At 42.8% G+C, this 18,386-nt stretch overlaps 1 protein-coding gene across 10 annotated transcripts in view; it reads left to right on the forward strand.

Annotated features, from left to right (window-relative positions):
• Positions 1-18,386, forward strand: part of NUMA1 (nuclear mitotic apparatus protein 1) — a 73,619-nt gene that overhangs the window by 36,675 nt on the left and 18,558 nt on the right. For all 10 annotated transcript variants that reach the window (XM_049889974.1, XM_049889969.1, XM_049889972.1 and 7 more), the window contains 5 exons: positions 3,616-3,689; positions 8,694-8,779; positions 15,784-15,863; positions 16,932-17,014; positions 17,585-17,665. In XM_049889974.1, the coding sequence (XP_049745931.1) occupies positions 3,648-3,689; positions 8,694-8,779; positions 15,784-15,863; positions 16,932-17,014; positions 17,585-17,665 (372 nt within the window). In that variant the 5' untranslated portion in view covers positions 3,616-3,647. The remainder of the gene's footprint in view (positions 1-3,615; positions 3,690-8,693; positions 8,780-15,783; positions 15,864-16,931; positions 17,015-17,584; positions 17,666-18,386) is intronic.

Raw genomic sequence — 18,386 nt, forward strand, 5'->3', positions numbered from 1 at the left:
TTCTCTTAATGGTGAGATAGCCTGTGGCCACAGCTTGGCTTTTGCTGGGCTGCGCAGTGGTTAAGAGCTCCCCTGCTCAGCCATTCGAGTCCACCAGCCATTCCTTGGAAACCCTACGGAGCAGTTCTACTCGGTCCTGTAGGGTTGCTATGAGTCAGAATTGACTCGAAGGCAATGGTTTTAGTTTGGTTTTTGGTTTCTGGAGTGACCTACCAGATGAGTCCTGGGTGCCTCCTTGCCTCTGCCTCCTGATAGATCCCTCCCAAGTTAGAAGAGGTGGAGCCCAGGATCAGGGGTTCACTCTTTGTATGTCTTTCAGATAGAGGAGTATCCTTTTTAGAAAAGGGTGCAAATTTTGGAATTCTTGTGGCTAGAGGTAGGCAGGCTCTCCGGTTAAGCAGCCATTTCCTTTATGAGCTATGAATTTGTGGGCCTTTAAAAGCACTGGGTAGAGAGGGTGGGGCTCAGGGGGAAGGATGGGCTTTGGGTCCTGAAATTTTGGGTGTAGGAGTTGGCACCTAAGGGAATGAGGGCTTAGGGGAGGTAAGGGTCCATGAACTAAGAGAGCAATGCAGTTTAGCAGCTCTCTGGGACCAAAGGTTACTTTGGTGTTATCTTGAGGTAGGGCTGGTGTTTTAGGCAGGTAATAAGTGGCTCACAGACGGTCTCAAAAGGAGCTGGTGCCCAGGATGGGAGGCTGGGTGAGGAGAATAATGTTGCTAAAACCCAGGCCCTCTGGCCTTCAGCCTATCACTTGCTCTGCCCTCAAACTGAAGCTTTTTCAGACCAGATCATAGAGCTTAGCAACCTGACCCTCTAGCCCTGGTTCCTACATCTGAGCAGGTGGTTTGCATTAGCTTCAGCCCTGGTAGGGAACCATAGCTAGCTTTTAACTCTTTATGACCCAGAGTGGGCGCAGGCCAAGTGGCTGTACGTCTCTCGAGTGTGATTTTCCTTGTTCTGGTATATCTTCCATGGGTTTCTCTAAGTGTGGGAGTTGATCCTGATGTGGGGGAGTTGCGTTATGTCAGTTCTGGAGTTGTAAAGAGGATGTAAGGCCTTTAGCTTATAAGGCAGCTTGTTCTTTATCTTGGTTCTTGAGCCCAGGGAAAATAGAAGGTGCCTTACCAGCTCTGCGAAGCTTCTGTTATAGATTCTGGGGGCATTTCTTTTTTTTGATCAACCAGGTGGGAACTCCAAAGTTGCTCCAGAGGGCCTGCATCCCACATCGCATTCCAATGTTTTATTTGTTGATTGTGGGTTGGGGGCATGCATGGTTGAGTTGGGATGGGTCTCTGCAGATCCTTGTGTGAAGTAGTTCCAGGCATACAATCTAGGGGATCTGTTTTTCCATCACCATCACCCAGTATTCTGGGTGGGGCCTGCCTCAGATTTCAGGGGGAGGGTGGGGAGGATGGTGCTCTGGCTGGGAGCCCTGGGTTCCAAGCCAAGGCCTGTTTAAAGCTATAGTCCCAGTGCCGAGGACTAGCTATGCCATAACCCAGAGATGAATAAGTGACTGGGTTCACCTAAAACCTCTCACCTGGGTGTCCTGTCCCTGAGAAAGTGCCTTTTGATGGGATTTGAGCTGACAGAGTCCTTCAGTTCTAGTGCTGAGTGTTGGATTCCTCCATTTCTATGCCTGGGGAGCACAGAAAAAAGGCATTTTGGCCTTGACACTGGGTTTTCCTAAGCATTGATGAGCTAGTTTTAGTCAGGCTCTCCTGGGAGGATGCAAGGGGTTGTATGTTTTGCCCCTAAGATGAAGGGAAGAAGTTAGTTAAACCTCAGGTCATTTTTAGCAGCACAGCTGTGAAATCTATCAGTGGGGGCAGGTTGAAAATAAAATTTCTGACTGACATTTTGGGCCTCATCAAATGGAGGGCAGATCTATAGGCAGCCCACTCCAGATGAGGGGGAGATGATCTGCTTCCCATGTTACTAAATAGCTCAGAGACTTTATTTTTTTAAGAAGCACCAATTGAGCATTTGGCTGCTGCCCCTTCGTTGTCCCTCTAGCTTTAGGTTGGCCAGCCACCTGAAAAGCCTTATCGCAGTACAATAGTTGAAGCTACCTGCCTTCATCCTTGCTTGGCCCGAACGGTAAGCCATGCTTGGTGAAAATCATCCAAGACCAAGGAACACAAAAGCCCGTTAGCATCTCAGCCCTTCTGAGAACTCCTTTAACTACTTCACTTGGTCTTGCCAAAGCCCAGGTGAATTGGCTCATTTCCAAGATTGTGACGTTGGTATGACCATGGACTCATGTTCAGTTTTGCAGCGTCAGGAAGTACTTAATATAATTAACATTTAGCTATATTTAGCATTTAATTACTCTATTATGCAGTGCTTCATATCTAATTTTACTCCTCACCTAGCTGTAAGCCCCTCAGAGGCAGGGACCATGTAGTTGTCTCCCATTTTACATGTAGCTTCCAACACAGGATGAACATATGTAGGGACTCAGGAAGTACCATTTTGGTTGGTTGATAATGAGAATACACCAGGCTAGAAGGGACCAAGAGATGATGGGGAGTGAAAGATCACATTTATATATCTTTCTTCCCAACTAGACAATGAGCACCTTGTAGGGAAAAACTGTGTCTTTCTTATCCTCAGTACCTTGCATACAGTAAGTGTTTAGCAAATCTTAGTTTCACAGAGCCCCCCACCTTGGAGATGCTAAGACGCAGGGGAGATTTTAGATGATATGGCTATGCCACTCTTGTCCCTCCTTCTAGACTAAAGGCAGACTGAGCACATAAGACAGCAGGTAAGGGTGGGACTAAGTGCTCCCATGTGGATTTGTGGGAAGTGTGGGGGCTGCTAGGAGGTGTTGGGGAATATTTAGTCACCAGTTTTGTGGTCTCTTGGGTAGGCTGGCAGGCAGATGGCAAATTCCCAATGGGCAGAGGAATCGGGGGTAAGAATACCAGAACAAGTACCTTATTTTTCATTAGATACCCCATGGGATCTCCTCCAGAATTGGGCTTGGCCTCATCTAGAGGCCTGGGCTTGGATATGCCCAGTCCCCCATTTGAGCCTTGACTTTGACATTTCTGTGGGGAGTATGAAAATCCGAATTTCCCCCCAAGGACTTGCTTATTATTAATTAGGTGAAATTTGAGTAACTTCAGAAAGAGCCAAAAATCTGCTTAAGAATATATTGAATACCTACCATGTATCAGGCATTGTGTTATTTATCTTTAAGCATCACAATAATCCAGAGAGATATTTGCAGATCCCATTTTGTGGATGAAGATAGACTGTTAACTTGTCCAAGGTCATATGACTGTGGTCACTTGGAATCAGCACTCACACCTAGGTCTGTCTGAAAAATCATGTTTGTTCCATACTTATGGGCACCATGCCCCAAAGAGCAGGGCTGAAGCCCAACTTTGAATGTTATATTTTCCATGGAACTGAAAGATTGATATTGGAGCTCGTGGACCTTGAATTAAATGCGGGATTCTTTACTGTCAGCTGTGATATGATAAATTATATATTCTCATGGTGCCTTGTTAAATTAAGTGATGAGTGAAGAGTGATTTATTTAAGTCTTCGTCATGGTTGTCTGATATTATTAACTGCTCTTCTTCCTCTCTTGGGTTCCAGGTGCATTGGAGTGACTGCCTGGCATCACCAAGATGACGCTCCATGCTACCCGGGGGGCTGCACTCCTTGCGTGGGTGAGTGGTCTTCCTCTCCTTTGTTTGCTAAGTTTTTACGGGAAGATTGGGAGGGGTGAGAGAAGAGTTTTCTAGGAGACAGAGCTGGGTAAAATCTTCTCATCCCCAGATTAAATAAATACAGGTTTGTTTTTTTAAAAATTTTTATTTGTTTATTATTTATTTTGCCTTTTCACTTAGTTTTTAACTTTTATTACTTCTGAGGATGTTGCTGCTACCATGATCCATGACCCTACTTCTGTAGCTTAGAAGAGTGACTTCTCTACGGTGTATATATTCCCCTGTGGCCATGGGAAGAGTGCACGGAAACTCATCTTCATCTGCTGCTTGTGCATTTTTTCTACCTATAAGAGTTGACGCTGAACCTTACTGACTGACAGATGCAGGGACTTTGTCTTCAGAGGCCTTTAATCCTAGGGCAAGGTTCTCATTCTATTTACCGTGTTTCTGTTGATTTCTGTTGACTGTTGACTTCCATTGTCCTTCTGCTAGGTTTTTCTGCCAGGGATAATGCAAATGACAAAATGATACAGAGCATTGGGCATTTAAAGCTACAGAGAAACAGAATAGGCCATAGAGTATACTGATAGGGAGCATGGAGTCAGACAACCCGGCTAAGAATCACAGCTCTGGCCCAGAGCTTACTTAAGCTCCAGTGTCTCGTTTTTAAAATAGGGTTAATAATAATAATGATACCACCTCATGGGGTTATTACGAGGTTAACGAGATAACGTGTATAAAAAACACTTAGCACAGCCATGCACAAAACCATTTATTGTAGTATCTCAAATGCTAGGCTCTTAATACTTAAAATACTGCCAGGGTGTGCTAGTTGGCAGAGGGTGTTTTAGTAGTCACCCTGACTATTGACCAATCAGGGCCAATTGAAGAACCACTTTTTAAATTTTTTTTTTAATTAGAGAATATTTTAAAGGAATTGAATTTTAATTTCTAATTCAAACCAAAAAAAAAAAAAAAAAAACAGGCAGACCCATTGCCGTTGAGTCAATTCCAACTCACAGTGACCATATAGGACAGAGCAAAACTGCCCCATAGGGTTTCTAAGGAATGGCTAGTGGATTGAACTGCTAACCTTTTGGTTAGCAGCTGAGCTGTTACCCACTGCGCCACTAGTGCTCCAGTTTCCAATAAGGGTGTACTTAATAAGGCAGATTGTCTTTAATCATGATCAAATCTCTGGTCAGGAAGTAATGTGTTTAACGTACAAAATATGCTTTCTTAGTCTTCAGTTTCTGAAATAGATGCAAATTTTAGTTGTAGCGTTTAAAATAGGTATATAAAAAATTTATATTTTATATATATTTTGGTGTTTTATACCCATATTAGAAACTTTGTCCCTTCCTCCTGCTACCCCCACAAAGAAAAGGCTGGTTGGGTTGTGGCGAACAATGAGAAACGTCTCTAGTTAAGTGGGGTAATTGTGAATATTGGGGGATTCTTTAGCCATATTGCTGTAAGTTGATCTAATTACTTATCTAGGTTAGGCTTGTTTTTATAATGACTGCTACCATTACAGAGAAGAACAGACACAATACTAGCATGTTTTCAAACAGCAAATACTTGAATACTTTTCTCAAGACTAACAATGTACATGCATTAAAATCTTAAACTATAATTACGTAGAATTTTTTAATTTAAACAAAAATCATTGTAGTTAAAGTGAATTTTATAAAGCTGTAGCAGCAAGAAATAATGCTTCTGTTACGTTAGAAGAGTTGTGCAGGAAACACGTGGTAATTACAACTGTGGCTTTTAAAAAATGACATAGGTAAGTAAAAAGATGGGAAGGAAATACAACAAAATGCGAAAGTACATATGTTAAAATATCAGAATCAGATTTTTTGTTTTTGTCTTACGAATTTTCGGTAATTATTTTGTAACGTAAAAATAAATTTTTTTTTTTTTTTACTTACTGTTGTTTGAAATTATTCCGTAGCCAGAAGTCATAATGAAGAAATTGTTATAGGGAATTCTGAGATTCGATGACCTTAAGCACCCACGTGAGTGAGCTCAGTCCTCACTCATGCCTTTTCTGCATTGAGTGTGCGCAGGTGGGGTCACCAGGAACCAGAATTAACTCCACTGCAACTAACAGGGATGAAAGAGTTTTTCAACTTTCAAATGATTTCTCATTTGAGAACAAAATAATTCAAAAGAAGAAAATATATTTTTATATCCACAAAAGAAACTATTGCTGTATTATCACTTTCCTGGTGTCAGAGATGCATCCAGATTCCTCAGGTGATAAAATCAGCTAACTAGTATGGTTTTTTAATCTTGTTAATAAACCAGCATTCATAGCCCTTGAATGTTTTGCCTAGATTGCAGATATTATAGAGAGATATTTTTGGATGCTTAAGTCTTGGCAGTCTCTTCATTTTCAGCAGGTAGAAAAGGGACTGTGGCCTGGTGTATTCAGAATCTGCCTAGAAAACTTACACTGGCCTGGCCTTACCGATTAGGTTGAGCTTTTTTCAAAAGGTGGTATAAATATATTGCCTTTTCGACTTCAATAAAAGGTCATGTTTTATATTCCGTGCTTGATTTTTTACCTTTATTTTAATTTAGATACATCTAGAAGTTGTTTTTAATATTTAACAGAAATAAATATATCAGTAGTTGATTTGGAAACCCTGGTGGTGTAGTGGTTAAGTGCTATGGCTGCGAACCAAAGGGTCGGCAGTTCAAATCCGCCAGGTGCTCCTTGGAAACTCTGTGGGGCGGTTCAACTCTGTCCTATAGGGTCGCTATGGGTCGGAATCAACTCGACGGCACTGGGTTTCTGGGTAGTAGTTGATTTACTGAATTTTTTTTTAATCGATTCCTCAGTGCATGCAGCTACTTTAACTACCAAGTACTAGAATGCTTGCTGGGCCTAGTTTATTATTTTATTTTATTAATCATAAGTATTGTTGCTGTGTGCTGTCAAGTTGATTCTGAGTCATAGCAACCCCATGTGACAGAGTAGAACTGCCTCATAGGATTTCCTAGGCAGAAATCTTTGTGGGAGCAGATCACCAAGCCTTGGAGCAGCTGTTGGGTTTGAACTGCTGACCTTTTGGTAACAGTACCTTGCTTTTGTTGTTGTTAGTTGCCTTGATTTCGATTCTGACTAATGGCAAGCTCATATACTGCAGAGCAGAACTGCCTCATAAGGTTTTGAGGGGTGTGATCTTTCTGAAACAGATCTCCAGGTCTGTCTTCTGAGGCACCTCTGGGCAAGTTTGAACCAATAGCCTTGTGGGCAGTAGTCAAGCGCTTAACCATTTTTGCCACCCAAGGACTCGCACCCTGTTTTTAGTACTTTATATTTTTTTTAATGTGTTCTTGCATCCATAATCCCATTTGAGCCCACACTGTTCCTTTGGTAGATAAGGTAGAAATTCCAATCATTTGACTAGTAAGAAAATAGATAGGCACAGAGAGAGATGAAGTTGCTAACAGAGGTCTCAAGAGGTTAGTGGAGCATCTGGCTGTAAAATCCACATCGGGGGACTCCCAGCCTAGTGCTTTGTAAAGAACACATTTATAAACAATCTCTGACTTGTTTGCTCATAATCACTATACTGAAGTTCTCAAAAATACCTGGTTTCTTAAGGAGGCTAAGTCTTCCCCTCCCCCCTTAGTCTTGCATATGTGATTCATTAGCTTAGCAAACCCTTCCTTCCTTTGGTAATACGGAGGTAGGAGGTAAACTTCAGCCCAGGCTACTTCTGAACTTAGTGCCTCTGGAATTGATGAGGTTTTCCTGCAGAAGTCGACCATATGTGGCTGTTGAATAGCCTGTGTACCTGACTCATTTGCATGTGGCCCCTGGCAAATTTTTTGTGGTGTAGACTGATTTAGATGGGTGCCTGCCTGAAGCCAGAGAGGGGAAGCCAGTGCAGTTGAATCAGAATTGTGAAGTTTTTTCTTTGGAATTGCCAGTTCCTTCCTCCCTTTAATTATGCTGTTCCCCCAGAGTACTCCCCTCAGCTAAAGTTTTATATCTGGAAAGAATCAGAAATGCATCAATAATAAGATTTTATGTGTGTGTGTGGGTGTATAAAATACATGTAATATTTAATTTTTGAGTAGGCATTTCTAAATTCAAGCAATACAAACAATTATAATGTAGAAATTCAAGAGACACAAAGGGCTAAAATATAAAAATTCAAGAAATGCAGAGGGTCATAATGTAAAAAGCCTTTCTTTTTTGCCTCTCAGACTCTTAGTCATAAAGTTCCTCTCTGTAGGGGTAGGAATTGGTGGTACCAGTTTCTTATATATCCTTAGCCGTTGTGGTTAAGCCGATTTCAACTCATAGCAATCCTATAGGACGGAGTAGAACTGCCCCATAGGGTTTCCAAGGCTGTATATTTATGGAAGCAGACTGCCATATCATTCTCCTGCAGGGCAGCTGGTGGGTTAGAACTGCTGACGTTTCGATTAGCAGCCAAGCGTTTAACCACCGTGCCACCAGGACTCCTTTATATATCCTTCAAAAAACCAAGCCCGTTGCCGTCAAGTCGATTCTGACTCATAGTGACCCTATAAGACAGGATAGAACTGCCCCATAGAGTTTCCAGGTAGCACCTGGTGGTTTCGAACTGCTGACATTTTGGTTAGTAGCTCTTAACCACTGCGCCATGAGGGTTTTCCTGTATATCCTTACAGAACCTAATTATATTTTAAGTATACCCCTAGTGCTGGAATATCCTAGAAGAATTTAAACTCTTAGTTTAAGCCAGAGGGACTCTGCTGGTAGTGTTTCGTGGGGCTGTCATGGGAGTGCACTAACTGGATAAATGGGGTGCAGGAGCGTGCCTTCGCTCAAACTAAAAATCCTGGAACTGTTTCTTCGTTCCTGTAGCCTACATTGTGAATGGAGGCATTCACAATGAGCGGGGAATTGTCAACATCTGGGAAAAGGAGCAAACCACACTGCTTCTGGTGTTTATAATACAGCAGTTGTTTTACCAGGCTCTTCCTGATGTCTCACAGGTGAACAGTCTTCACGTGGCTAACCCTGTGGAGGCTGTGCTGCAGCTCCAGGACTGCAGCATCTTCCTCAAGATCATTGATAGCATGTGAGTATGCACCTGCACCCTTCTCCAGCCTCAAAGCTTCTTGCTGGGGTGGGGACTGCATTTGCTCCTTTCCTTGGTGACAGCTGTGACCAGAAAGCATGGGGGGGATTGGGATATCATAAGCCAGAGTGGGGCCCAGAGACAAAAAGAACGTGTTGACCTTATCCTCCCACCACTGTGCCTTCTGGCTATGGGAAAGGTTTCACTCCTGTCCTATCCTAAGGCTTCCTCAGTCTTGCACATAGGGGCCTCCAGGTCTCTGTGCTCTCACACTATTTCCAGAGCCTGCTCTAGGGCTCCCTGTCCTCCTGTCTGCATGGGAGTATCTATAGCCCTTTGTTGTTGACTCATCACTATCTCGCAGTCCCTCTCTTTGCATCCTCTGGGGTCAGGAAGAGGAAAGGGAAAATAAGAAGCATCTGTTGTTGCTAGATGTTGTAGAGCCTATTTCAAATCATAGCAACCCCAAGTGATAGAGCAGAACTGCCCCATAGAGTTTTCTAGGCTGTAATTTTTATGGGAACAGATAGCCAGGTCTTTCTCCTGTGGAGCTGCTGGTGGGTTTGAACCACCAGTCTTCCAGTTAACAGCCTGGCACTTAAGCATTGTGCCACCAGGGCTCCTTAAACAGCACCTAGAAATCCCATATCTAACTTGTTAGCACAACATATATATGGCCCTTTCTAAGCCATTCTAATACTACTGGGAAAGAGCTGCCTCCTCAAAGTAGAGTCAACCTTAATGACCTGGATGGAGTAAAGCTTTCGGGATGTTCATTTGCTGATGTGGCATGACTCAAAATGAGAAGATACAGCTACAGACACCCATTAATAATCGGAATGGGGAATGTACGAAGTATGAATCTAGGAAAACCGGAAGTCAAAAATGAAATAGAACACATAAAAATTGATATCCTAGGCATTAGTGAGCTGAAATACACTGTTGCTGGCCATCTTGAATTGAGCAACCATATAGCCTGCTATGCCAGGAATGACAAAATTGAAGAGGATTGGCGTTGCATTCCTTGTCAAAACAAACATTTCAAGATCCGTCCTGAAGTACAATGTTGTCAAAGATAGGATGATATCTGTACGGCTACAAGGAAGACCAGTTAATATTACTCGAATTTATGCACCAACCACTAATGCCAAAGGTGAAGAAATTGAAGATTTTCTGCAGGCTGAAATTGATCAAACATGCAGTCAAGATGCATTGATAATTACTGGTGATTGGAATGTGGAAGTTGGAGACAAAGAAGAATCGGTAATTGGTAAATACGGCCTTGGTGGAGATCACATGATTGAATTTTGCAAGATCAGCGACTTATTCATACAAATGCCTTTTTTTCAACAACAGAAATGGTGACTGTACATGTGGACCTTGCTGGATGGAATACACAGGAATCAAATAACTATGTCTATGGAAAGAGACGATGGAGAAACTCAATATCATCTATCAGAACAAGGCCAAGGGTCGACTGTGGAACAGACCATCAGTTTACTCATATGGAAGTTCACGTTGAAGCTGAAGAAAATTAAAACAAGTCCACAAGAGCCAAAGTACGACCTTGAGTGTATCCCACCTGAATTTAGAGACCATTTCAAGAAGAGATCTGATACATTGCGTGCTAATGACCGAACACCAGACCAGCTGTGGAATGACATCAAAGACATCATACATGAAGAAAGCGAAAGGTCATTAAGAAGACAGGAAAGAAAGAAAAGACCAAAATTGGCGTCAGAGGAGACTCTGACTTGCATTTAAACATTGAATAGCTAAAGCGAACGGGAGAAATGATGAAGTAAAAGAGCTGAACAGAAAATTTCAAAGGGCGCCTAAAGCAGACAAAGTATAATGAAATGTGCAAAGACCTGGAGTTAGAAAATCAAAGGGAAGAACATAATCAGCTTTTCTCAAGCTGAAAGAACTGAAAATTCAAACCTCAAGTTGCAACATTGAAGGATTCTATGGACAAAATATTGAACAACCCAGGAAACATCAGAAGAAGATGGAAGGAATATGCAGTCATTGTACCAAAAAAAATTGGTTGACATTCAGCCATTTCAGGAGGTAGCATATAATCAAGAACCAATGGTATTGAAAGAAGAAGCCCAAGCTGCACTGAAGGCATTGGCAAAAAACAAGGCTCTGGGAATTGATGGAATACCAATTGAGATGTTTCAACAAACGGATGCAATGCTGGAAGTGCTCATTCATCTATGCCAAGAAATTTGGAAGACAGCTACCTGGCCAACCGACAGGAAGAGATCCATATTTGTGCCCATTCCAAGGAAAGGTGATCCAACAGAATGCAGAAATTATTGAAAATATCATTAATATCAAACATAAGTAAAATTTTGCTAAAGATAATTAAAAAATAGTTGCAGCAGTACATCAACAGGGAACTGCCAGAATTTCAAGCTGGATTCAGAAGAGGATGTGGAACAAGAGATACCATTGCTGGTGTGAGATGGATCTTGGCTGAAAGCAGAGAATACTAGAAAGATGTTTACCTGTGTTTTATTGACTATGTAAAGGCATTCGGCCATGGATCATAACAAATTATGGATAACATCTTGAAGAATGGGAATTCCGGAGCACATAATTGTGCTCATGAGGAACCTGTACATAGATCAAGAGGCAATCATTCGAACAGGACAAGGGGGTACCGAGTAGTTTAAAATCAGGAAAGGTGTGCATCAGGGTTTTATCCTTTCACCATACTTATTCAGTCTGTATACTGAGCAGATAATATGAAGAAGAAGAACTCGGTATCACAATGAGAGGAAGACTCATTAACAGTCTGCAGACATGCAGATGCCACAACCTTGCTTGCTGAAAGTGAAGAGGACTTGAAGCAGTTTATGGTGAAGATTAAAGACCACAGTCTTCAGTATGGATTACATCTCAACGTAAAACAAAAATCCACTCAACTTGACCAACAAGCAACATCATGATAAACAAAAGATTGAAGCTGTCAAGGATTTCATTTTACTTGAGTCCACAATCAATGCCCATGGAAGCAGCAGTCAAGAAATCAAAGAATTGCATCGCGCAAAACTGCTGCAAAAGGCCTCTTTAAAGTGTTCAGAAGCAAAGATGGCGTTTTGAGGACTAAAGTGCTCCCGATCCAAGCTGTGGTATTTTTAATCTCCTCATGTGAAAACTGGACAATGAGTAAGGAAGACCGAAGAAGAATTGATAGCCTTTAAATTATGATATTGGCGAAGAATGTTGGATATGCCATGGACTGCCAGAAGAATGAACAAATCTGTCTTGGAAGTACAGCCAGAATGCCTTTTAGAAGGAAGCAGATTTTGTCTCATGTACTTTAAATGTGTTATCAGGAGGGACCAATCCCTGGAGAAGGACATCATGCTTGGTAAATTGGAGCGTCAGTGAAAAAGAAGAAGCCCCTCATTGAGATAAATTGACACAGTGGCTGCAACAATAGGCTCAAGGATAACAATTGTGAGAATGGCTCAGGACCGGGCAGTGTTTCGTTCTGTTGTGCATGGGGTCACTGTGAGTCAGAACTGACTCAGTGGCACCTAACAACAACAATAATTCATTATCCCATCCCGCTTTTTTTTTTTTTTCTGGATTATTTTAAAACAAATCCCAGGCATCATATTTCATGCTTCATATTTCAATAGGTACCTTAACAGATAAGGACTCTTTTTTTTTTTAAATAATGAAACCACAATACCAAAATCACACCTAACAACAGTAAATCCCTAATATCATCTAATACCAGTCCCTGTTCATTTTTTCCCGTTTGTCTATGAATATGTTTTTATAATTTAAGTCAGAATGCACACAATCCACACATTGCATTTTGTTGATAGGTCTCTTTAAGAGACCTACTCGCTCCCCCATTTTTTTTAAATCCTAAATCCTGGATTTTATTAATTGTGTCATCATAGTGCTGCTTAACTTACTCTCTGTCCCCCTTGTTGTCTACAAATTAGTAATTGCATCTAAGTTTGATTAGCTTTTAAGGTTCTTTTTTTTTTTTTTTTGCTAGAATACTTCATAGGGAGAGTTGTGTGCCACCTGTAAATCAGCATTTTGCCAATTCCTAATGAAAATCATCATTTTTCAAGCTCTAATGAAATGGTTGGTCTAGGCAGCCAACATCCATGGATGGTAATACCATTAAATGAAAGGTTGATGAAATGAAAGGCTGTATTCGGCTGAAAATACCTAACTGAGTATTAAATTTTAACATCATTAAAAGAGATAAAGATCAGCCAGAATGCTCCTTAGAACCGAGGATGGTGAGACTTCGTCTCACATACTTTGGGCAGTTGGTCAGGAGGGATCAGTCTCTGGAGAAGGACATCATGCTTGGTAAGGTAGAGGGTCAGCGAAAAAGAGGAAGACCCTCAATGAGGTGGATTAACACAGTGGCTGCAACAATGGGCTCAGGTATAACAACGATCCTGAGGATGGTGCAGGGCCGGGCAGTGTTTTGTTCCTTGTTACGTGGGATTGCCATGAGTTGGAACCAACTCGATGGTACCTAACAACAACAAGAGAGGCAACCAGATATGAGATATATTCCATGTTGTGACACTGCTGTGTACATCACGGCCTTTGGACTTCTGACTAGATCAAGGAGCTTGTGCTTTTGAGGAGATGAGTTTCCGCTGCCCAGTAACAAGGACAGTAGGGTGTGTGATCTGGTTTAACCACCACAGGTTTATAATGTGGTGGGAAATTTCCATAGAGAGGGTGAAGAAGTCAATATGTTCATTTTCCAAGTTGTCTTTTAATGTGCTGTCTGAGCCTTAGACTAGAAGGGAGCATGTATGTGTTTTGGAGGTGTGGCTGTTGAACTACTAGGTTAACCCTCATCTCTATCCCAAATCCAGGACAATGCAGACCGACTTCCTTTGGGAGTGGAAACCAGAGGCTGTTGGTTAATGTGTTCTGTCTGCTGCATGTCTGATACTGTTACTGGTGTTGACCTAAAGCAGACCCCTAGTTCTCAGCCAAAGACAGTGAAGGACAGCAGGGCGGTTGGGGAGATAGAAGCTGTGGGAGTTGATAGGGCTTGTTCCCTGGGCACTGGCCTTCCCTGTGGTGAAATTCATTGGCCTCAACCCCTTGGACAAGTTTCCCTTTCTGTTCTTTCTTGTGAGAATAGACTGAAGCAGAAAGGCTGTCCCATGTCTTTGATATCTATGAGGCTTAAGTAGCAAAGTTCAGTGGAGGCATTCACCTAGAAAACCTGAAGTTTGGGCATTTGCCTTACTGACATTGTCCTGTGGTAATCCCAGTAAAAAGCTTCTCTCATCTGTCAGTCAGCCCGTGTGTACTCAGCACCTACTATATCCCTAGCTTTCTGCTAAGCACAGTGTGCTCAATTGTAAATGATGCATCCATGAGTGCTATAGGAATTCCTGAGAAGGAGGATGGAGATACGACTAGCAGTAGTCCTGGATAACTTCCTGACAGAAATGAGACTTGAACATAGTCTTGAAGGATGGATTGGATTTTTCCAGGACCAGCATTTCCCAAACCATGTTCATGGAACTTTACTTACACCAGAGGCTTAGTAGGAAAAAGAGGTTTTGTGGTCAAATAAGTTTAGGAAATAATTATATCTTCTTTTTTAGAAAATACTCAATTTGGTTCAACCCAGCATTTCTCAAACATTTAATCTGAGAACCCTCTCTGTATTTTTACTTAATGGAATACACCTAAGTAAATACTACTGTACACTGAGGGAAGGAGTCACAATATTCCAGATTGTGGGTGGGTAGGGCAGATGGCTTGTTTGGGAGTCTGTGAGGAGATGATAATCTCCTCAAGACTTCGTAGATCGGCTACCCAAAATGCCTCTTATGGAGAGTTCAGCTTTGAAGAGCCTTCGTAGTCATATGGGAGATGGGGGAGGTACACTTGTCTTAGCTTGAATGCCTCTTGTGCTTTGTAGGTTGTCTCTGGCCCTGGGACATTCTAGGGCCTGCCTTTCCTCTAGAAGGTTGGCCGAAACCTGGAGATTCAGATTCTGAGAATCAGGAGGCCCTTTAGTCAGTATCTCCAGCCGTAGCCTAAATGGAGAGTCAGCTCTTCTTGGTGGCTTGAAGTGAAACTACCTCTGAAAATGAAACTGCAGTTAGAGCGAGTGTCCGAGGGCCAGGTCCCTGGGCTGTGTAAGAGCTCCTCCTGCTGACTCTCCCCTTATTGCTGTTTTTGCACTTTGTTTGCCCTTCTAGTGGCGTGGTGGTTTAAGTGCACGACTGCTAACTTGAATGGTCAGTGGTTCAAAACCACCAGCCATTCCGTGGGAGAAAGATGTGGCAGTCTGCTTCCATAGAGATTTATAGCTTTAGAAACCCCGTGGAGTTGCTACGAGGCAGAATTGACTCCATGGCGGTGGATGTGATTTTTCTGTGTGTGTGTGTGTATGTGCACTTCTGGTTAAACACACGCAAGCATCTGCTCACCAAAAAATGATTGTCTGTTTGCCTGGCCTCCAGGAGATTTAGCCAACTCAGCCTTCAGCTTAATGTGTGTTGAACTTTGCCCAGTTACTTCAGAGCCTTGTTCCCTCCTGTTCTTTCAGTTCTTGGGCCTATTTTTCCCTTCCCATAGTACTTTCTCACTCTTACTCTAGCTGTGTTTCCTGACCTTTTACATTTGAGCCATTCCAGACTATTTACCCTAGCTTCCTGTTTATGTCTGCTGCCTCCGCCTCCTCTTAGTCCCTTTCCCACAGAGCTTTTTCATATTCACAAGTAGGATGGCAGAGTACAGTCTTTTTCAAAAGGACCTCATGCCTGAAGTCCCCCCTACTTACCCACCACACAGTTCCATCTCAATACATGGTATCTTGGCATCTTCTCCCCTGCCTCCAGGTTCTGGTCTGGTGCTCTTCCCAGACCTGGGGTAGACCAAGCCCTGAAGGAAGGGGGAGGTAATATGATGTAATGCAGTAGCAAGGAGGGAAGGATTGCTAAGTACTTGTGTTTAATACTTGTTCTTTATTCTAGCTGTGGCACCGAAGAGGGGCAACAAATCATGAAGCAGCCAGTACCAGAGAGATTGGACTTTGTGTGCAATTTTCTGCAGAGTAAGCACCATTCTTATCGAGCTGGGAAGGGGCTGCTTCCTCAGCCTCTGGGACTTGGAGTCAGAGGAACTAATTCACAGGTGTCTGGAGGAGAAGGTCCAAGGCTCCCTATTATTTAGCACAGAGATGAATACAACTGGGTAGCTTCCCTGGGTTGGGTAATTCCTACACCAGCCAGGTGTAAGAAGAGCAGTCCCTTCAGACCCAGAGCCCATCTCGGAAATGTGGGTAGAGCCACAGAGTCTGTTTGAGACTCCTCACCTTAGATTCCCATTCCCAACACTGTGAGGAGGCAGAGGAGAGGGAAGGATCCATGTTACCCTTTTTCTCTTGTAAGAAAAACAATTTTCAAAATAAGGTTGAATTAATTGCTCAGGTGATAGAAGTAGAGGCAGAGACAGATTTATGTTTAGATCTTGGCCCTTCTCACTGCTGTGTGTCCTTTCTGGGCATAGGTTCCCTGTCTATACAATAGAGATAATAATAATTGCTCTAAAGTTTATTGGGTGGATTAAATAACATATGCAGATCTTCTAGCACAGTGTTAGAAGTTCCCTTCCCCTCGTACAGCCTTGGATCACAGAATCCTCATTTTTTAACATGATACGCTATCTGTTTCCATCCTAAGAAATTTCTAGGAAAGATGATAAAGTAAGGTGTTAGTAATTGTGCCCAGACCCTGGGGCAGCCTAAGAGCCAGATGTGCCCCAGGCTTCCTAACCTGACTCAGCTGCAACCTTAGTGGGAACAGGACTCTAGGGTGACCTGGAATCTCTAGGCTTCTTGTCTGTGGTGCTAAGGAGTTGGTAGGTAAGTACAATGCCATGACCCAGAGTTGCTGTGAATTCCCAGCCTGCTTTCTTCTTGAACTGTCCCTATGACCTTTGAACTGGCCCAGTATAGACTTCAGATGGAAAAGTGTGTGTTGGGGGAGGCGGGGCATGGGAATATGTAGGCTTCCATCTCATTGCCCTTTGAGAGACAGTGATTCTGCTCCTCAGACTCCCAGACTTTCCCATACATCTCTTGAGGAGGCTCACCCTCTTTTCTACATTGTTGTCATTGCAGAAAATCGAAAACATCCCTCTTCTCCAGAATGCCTGGTATCTATGCAGAAATTGATGGAGGGGTCAGAGCTGGAAATGGCCAAGGTACTTGTGGAATACTAGATCGGTGGGGTGGGAAGGTGGTACCTGAGGGACCTGAAGGGCCTTCTTTTAACCCACAGGGAGATTGTGGGTATGTGATTTCTGGGACTCTTGGAGGTAGAACCAGACAGCCACCTGTCTGAGGCAGAGGCTAATTCAGTTCAAGAATCCTGGGAACGCATGACCTTATGACAAAGAGGTTTACTACACCACTACGCGCGGGTCTCTGTGGAGACCTGGTAGGAACGAGGCCACACACAGGCTATCCTTTTTTTTTTTTTAAGCTCAGCCTACTTCGTTCCCTCTACTGTTTCCGGGTGCTAGCCTATAGAGGATGCCTTGAGCTTCATACCCGGGCTTCCATGATGGCAGGTCCTAGCACCTGGCTTTGTGCACAGTGGGCATTTGGTCCTCAATAAAGTGTTTCTGGTACTGTTAAGGGCAGTGGCCTGGGGCTGCTTTCTTCTAGGAACTTGGGAAGAGTCTCCATAATAACTCAGAGCCCCCAGAACAGCTCAGAGGGGGAGCACTGAGCAGAGCCCACTCAGTGACTGCCTCCTGTTTGGCTTCTAGATAACCATGCTGCTCTTATACCACTTCACCATGGGCTCCAAAAGCCTCAGAGACTGGGACCAATTTGAATACAAGATTCAGGTAAGCCTTTGTGCCTCCACCCCACCTAGCAGGGCTAGCCTATGCTTTACTTCACACCATTTGCTTTTCTTTAAACACCGTATGTTGTTCTAAGTTATGATTATAGTAATAACAGCCATTCATTGTAAAAAATCTGAAAAAATATTGAAAAGCATACAAAAGGAAATAACAGTTGCCAATAATCTCATCCCCAGAGATATCTGCGAATTTTTTTTAAGGCTATATATACATCCTAGTCCTTTTAATATGGTATATATTTAACTATATACCCTTGTGTGTTTGGATAATACATAGAAATTGTTCTTATTCTGTCTTCATCTGTGTGTTCTGATGTGTATGCATACACAGTCATATATGTATGTTTTACACAAAACTATTACTCCAAATATCCTTTCCTCCAGTAGGAAGGATTAGTGAGAGAGCAGGCATGTCTTTGTCTGCTATGATAGTCTAGCTCAGAGCGGTTACTTCCCACCCTCTCTTCTGTGTAGTCCCTAAATGAAAAGGAATTGGTAGAGTTTGATTATTGAGGGAGTTGACATGGTCTCCAGGAACCACCTGCCACGTTGGCTTTGCTTCCTTTATTTTCCAGAGCAGAAACAGGTGGGGTCCAGAGTGGGTAACCTAGCTGATTGGGGCAGTGTCCTCAGAGTTGTGGTCTTTCATGTATTGGTAGAAATGTTGGATCATCTCTGTGTACTATTCTGTTTCACACTCACTT

Source organism: Elephas maximus, chromosome 7, assembly GCF_024166365.1.
Source record: "Elephas maximus indicus isolate mEleMax1 chromosome 7, mEleMax1 primary haplotype, whole genome shotgun sequence".
NCBI lineage: Eukaryota > Metazoa > Chordata > Mammalia > Proboscidea > Elephantidae > Elephas > Elephas maximus.